A 4610-nucleotide genomic window follows, 5' to 3' on the forward strand; every position below is an offset into this window, starting at 1 on the left:
GACCATTGCTGTTTTTGTGAAGAAGAAGCGGCAGCTACAGCGGCGGAGTACATATTTGATCATCCATCTGGCGATAGTCGATGTCTTGGTGGGCGCAGTCTCTGGGTCGCTACAGATTGAAGTCAGAGTAGCGAGGTTCTGTCCTCAATGGAATTACAGACGAGAGACTACTTGGTCTCATCATATATCTTTTGTATTTGTACATTTATTCTCGTTCACTTCCCTTACAAATCTTATTGCTATTTCTTTAGAACGGCTACACGCAACATTTTGTCCATTCAGGCATCGCTTTGTGAGGAAATGGGTTTATAGAGCCATAATTATTGTCATTTGGTTAATACCTATTTGTAGAGAAGTCGCTCAAATTTTCTTATGGGAAATTGCTGATCCACTGGTAATTAATACTTACTTGTATATCTTATTTTATGCAGTTTCCTTAATTTCTATCTGTGTATCTTACATCCTCATTATTATCAAAGTACGATGTAGTCGTCATCCTCAAATCCATTCTAGGTCCAAAAGAGAAAGAAAACTGACGGGTACTGCGCTTATCGTCTCAATTGTATCTTTACTTTGTTTTCTACCAGCGATGATATATGGAGCGTGTCTTCACCTTTCCTTCACTCGTTTTATGAATCTTCATATTTATATGGCTGTGACAGTTTTATTTTTAGGCAATTCACTTGTAAATCCTATAATTTACTCTCTTCGGATGCCAGGATTCAGAGAAGGTTTATTACAACTAGTGTACAGGGTCCCAGACCTTTCTCGTATCGCCCTGGCAAACCTGCCACTTCGAAACCTTAGTAGAGCGTAGATTGATGGTAGGAAAACTATATATAAAAGTTTTCTTTTAAATAACTTAAACTTCTTAGCCGAGAAACATGCATTTCCATTTCATTTTTTGGTGATATGAGAGTAGACTCGAAGGATAGAAACGGTACAAACATCTAAATGATTAAAATGAAAAGCGATGCATCTTGTCGCTTCTAGAAAACTACACAACGATATAAGTGGAACGATTAGTGAGCTTCCGGTCAGTTGGGTTTTTCTTTGTGTGGAACGAAAAAATCATCGAGGAATCTTCAAATAGCCAGTATAAAAAATTATTATGAGGAGAGAATACTTTCTTTTCCCATTGGAGTTACTCTTAAATTAAGTAAAAACGCACCGATAGATCTAAAGAAATAAATGTCACCGTGTTATTCTATTTTCAAAAGTTTTGTCGGCTGGGTCACTTTTCCTCTTTAATATTTTATATTCTCAGGTACTAACCGACAGCTTTTAAAGATTCAACTTTAGGATCTAGGAAATAGCTCATTTCCGATAGTATTTTGCAGTTTATCATGATGTACGATAAAGTAGAGAGCTCCGTCCAAATTAATTCAATACAGTGTGTGTACGCTTTCATCCAAAATTTCGGTTCAGCTGCACTCAACTTAATATGCTCTAATTACGATCCCACCTGTGGGACAGTGAAACGCAAGGCTGTCAATAAATGTCTTACTCATGAAAGTATTTTTAATTTAAGATATGACATTACAACTGTATTAGTTTTAAAATAATATGACTGTCTAATTTATGATTACACTTTTGAAGTCTTGTCCAGTATGTTTGCTTTACTTATGACCTACCTTGTAAGAAAATAAAGTCTTTAATTGAGAAATTATTACCAACTTTCAACAAAGCAATCTTTATGTAACTCCATACTATAGATGCACTGTCTTTATCACCGCTTTAAAGATTTCTGTTCGTAAAACTTCTACCCATTTATCTTGCGAATACATAACTGGAAATAACATCCACAGCTGTAATTAATAACCTGAGTTAAGTTAGGAAATTTCTTGAACTGAATATAATAAGGAACCAAGTTTACAGGAGAAGTTTATTTTTAATAAAAGAAAATGACTAGTTCAGTGCAGATATAAGAATGTAAAATCGACCAGAGAAGTTTTTAAAGGAAAAGAGAGAATTTTTTGGACCATTCGTAATTACTAACACTAAAAAATGCCTCGTATTTGAGTTTTGAAATGTTTTCTCAGCCACTTAAATTGCCTTCTTCTGTGAAATAACTGCTCCTGTAAACACCAAAAGCTTTTAACATTCCATTCAAGGTTTCTAGAAACTATTCCTCTCCATTCATTTAATATTCAGGTATTAATTCTCCAGACAAAGCTGTTTTGCCGGCGATTTGGGTTCACTTCGAGACGGAACTTTCTTTTAATTAACGACGTACAGGTGTAATTTAGCTTACCTATTGTTCCTATTCACGACGAGTTTTTTATTCCTAAATTTGTTATTTATTTGTTAATGAAACATCCATGGGATTTGAGGGCAGACACCACCAAGGCAAACACATCATCAACGGAAAATTACCAGTCAACGGAACGTGCACTTACTATAAATGATTCAGTTCATATTGGTTGGTCATCTCAAGAAGAGAATTATTTTTTCTAATGAAACAAACATGGCTTTTTCATCACAATTTTACATGGTTTACGTTATATTAAATCTGCAAAGGAAAAAATATGAGCGATCGAGACAATTAAATTTTATTATTTCGCGATTCATACTCAAAATTAGTTTGTTATAAGATAAAAACGCACAGTCTAAAATGACCAACACCCTAAGAGAGATAGAACCAAATTAAAAAAGGAAAGGTTCTGCCTTCAGATAATAACAGCCCAAGTAGGACTACCCGTGGGAGACAGAACCAGGTGAAAAATAGGAAAGGTTCTTCCCTCCGATAACAACAGCCCAAATAGGACTGAGTACCCAAGAGAGAAAGAAATAGTTGAACCGGGTGACAAAATCGGGGACTAAAAGTTTAAAAAAAATGAAAGTTCTTCCCTCACGGAGATAAGACAGTTAGTTAAGGACTGACGAGCTCTCGAATCTTCCGTCTTAGAGGGACGTTGTCGATTCTCTCCAAAACATCTTACAGAGATTGAATATTTGGGCTTCAAGAGAATCAGAAACTGGCATTTTTGTCGCGAGTTTTATAATGACTTAGCGAACGACAAAAAGATACCTATATCTTTGATCCGCGAGGCGATCAGAACTCAGCTGTTTTGTTGTGAATATATTGGCACCAGTGTCACGCAAGCGTGGGAGCGAGGCACACTATCCGCACGAACAAAATCAATCAAGCTTCGGCGTCCGACGAAAAACTTCACTACTGTTGTTTATTCATAATATGTTTTAATACAACGCCTCAAAATTTGGGATTGTTAGTGACTACGATGAAAATTAGGCATTTTTGGAGTCTTATACCTTAAAATCGAGTTTAGGAATTGGTCGAAAGAACCTTTCCGGAGAGCGAGGTTTGCGTATACATTACACTTTCTGTTTTGTTCACCTTTCGGGCATACCTCCTCCCATTACACAATAACAGGTTTCTATCCTTTGGTTGGGAAAGATCTAATCTCACATCCGACGGAAGGTTAATCTCTTCTAATCTTTCAGATGTTTAAGATAATTAGCATGGAACATTTGAATTATGACACGAGAGCACTCTCGTATTCTAAAATCCTGCCAAAAATTTAGGACATGCTTATAGGAGGGCCAGTCTCAGCCAAAGCTCTCAACATTTTCTTTTGTCTCATGAAATACAAAATCACTGAACTCGGACAACCTGTTCTAACCTTTCTTTCACGCACCGCTCAATAGTTTTCCGCTTTTGGTTTGTACAGTCACACAGAAAGTAAAATTCCAGTTCAGACAAGTGTGATATGTAGTTGAAAAGGATCAAATAAAGAGTAATATTGAGTTTTTATCAATTTTTTTGACGAACCGCTCCGTACTTTTTCCGTTGCCCAGACTTTCAACTTTGCAAAATCACTCAATAATTGAAACTCAAGCTCGGACAATTGACGAAATGGAAGAGGATCATACGTCAAAAAAAAAATTTAAAAAAAAATTAATAGATAAACAGATACATGTTTTCAGGTCGAGGAGAGCACGTGGGTCCATCGTGCATTTAACAATCGCGATCGCGAGCTTTTCGAAATGCTCTAAGAAGGTGTCACTATTTTTGGCAATGGACGGGAGAAATGGACGATAATTAAATCCCTGAAACATCCACACAATGGAAAATAAAAATAGAATTTTAATCATGCACTAAATATTTTCCCTTCGGATCAAATGAATGTTTAGGCAGCTTTCAAAAACTGCTCTGTCACTTGTTTTCAGGGTAACTTTCCCATCAAAAGCATGGAAAGACGGCTATGCGTGTTTTATGCGACGCGTATCTTGTCAACGAAAGAGCGGTACTCAGCAGTTATCGAGATCAGGCCCAAACAGGTAAACTCGTAATTGCCGGAAAAGTTTACATAGAAACTGAAAGTATTCGCCCCGTGGTTCGCGTAAGCGAGTGACGGATCTCTTGCGCGCGCGTTTTCACGATCAAAGATGTGCCAGAGAAAAGGTCGTTACTCATTTGCAGCGCTAGCATTAAACACAAAATTTACGTACTTCTTACGGCAGTCCTTGCTGGAGCGTGACCACTGACTGCCTGTCCATTCTCAGAGAGAGCAGAACCAGTCAGGCCATAGGCAAATTTGTCAGATCTCAAAACTGTTTAAGAGGCGGAGGTAGGGTTTGTCATAAAA

General features: G+C 37.2%; 1 protein-coding gene across 1 annotated transcript in view; it reads left to right on the top strand.

The window, feature by feature from the left end:
- The window catches only part of LOC149040567 (uncharacterized), a 1135-nt gene extending 89 nt beyond the window's left edge, over nt 1-1046 (top strand). The window contains exon 1 of the mRNA XM_089182482.1: nt 1-1046. This exon is cut by the window's left edge and continues 89 nt beyond it. Within this exon, the coding sequence (XP_089038608.1) occupies nt 1-817 (817 nt within the window). The 3' untranslated portion in view covers nt 818-1046.
- Nucleotides 1047-4610: the final 3564 nt, after the last annotated feature.

This window comes from Pocillopora damicornis, chromosome 9, assembly GCF_964200805.1.
Source record: "Pocillopora damicornis chromosome 9, jaPocDami1.2, whole genome shotgun sequence".
In the NCBI taxonomy this organism is placed as follows: domain Eukaryota; kingdom Metazoa; phylum Cnidaria; class Anthozoa; order Scleractinia; family Pocilloporidae; genus Pocillopora; species Pocillopora damicornis.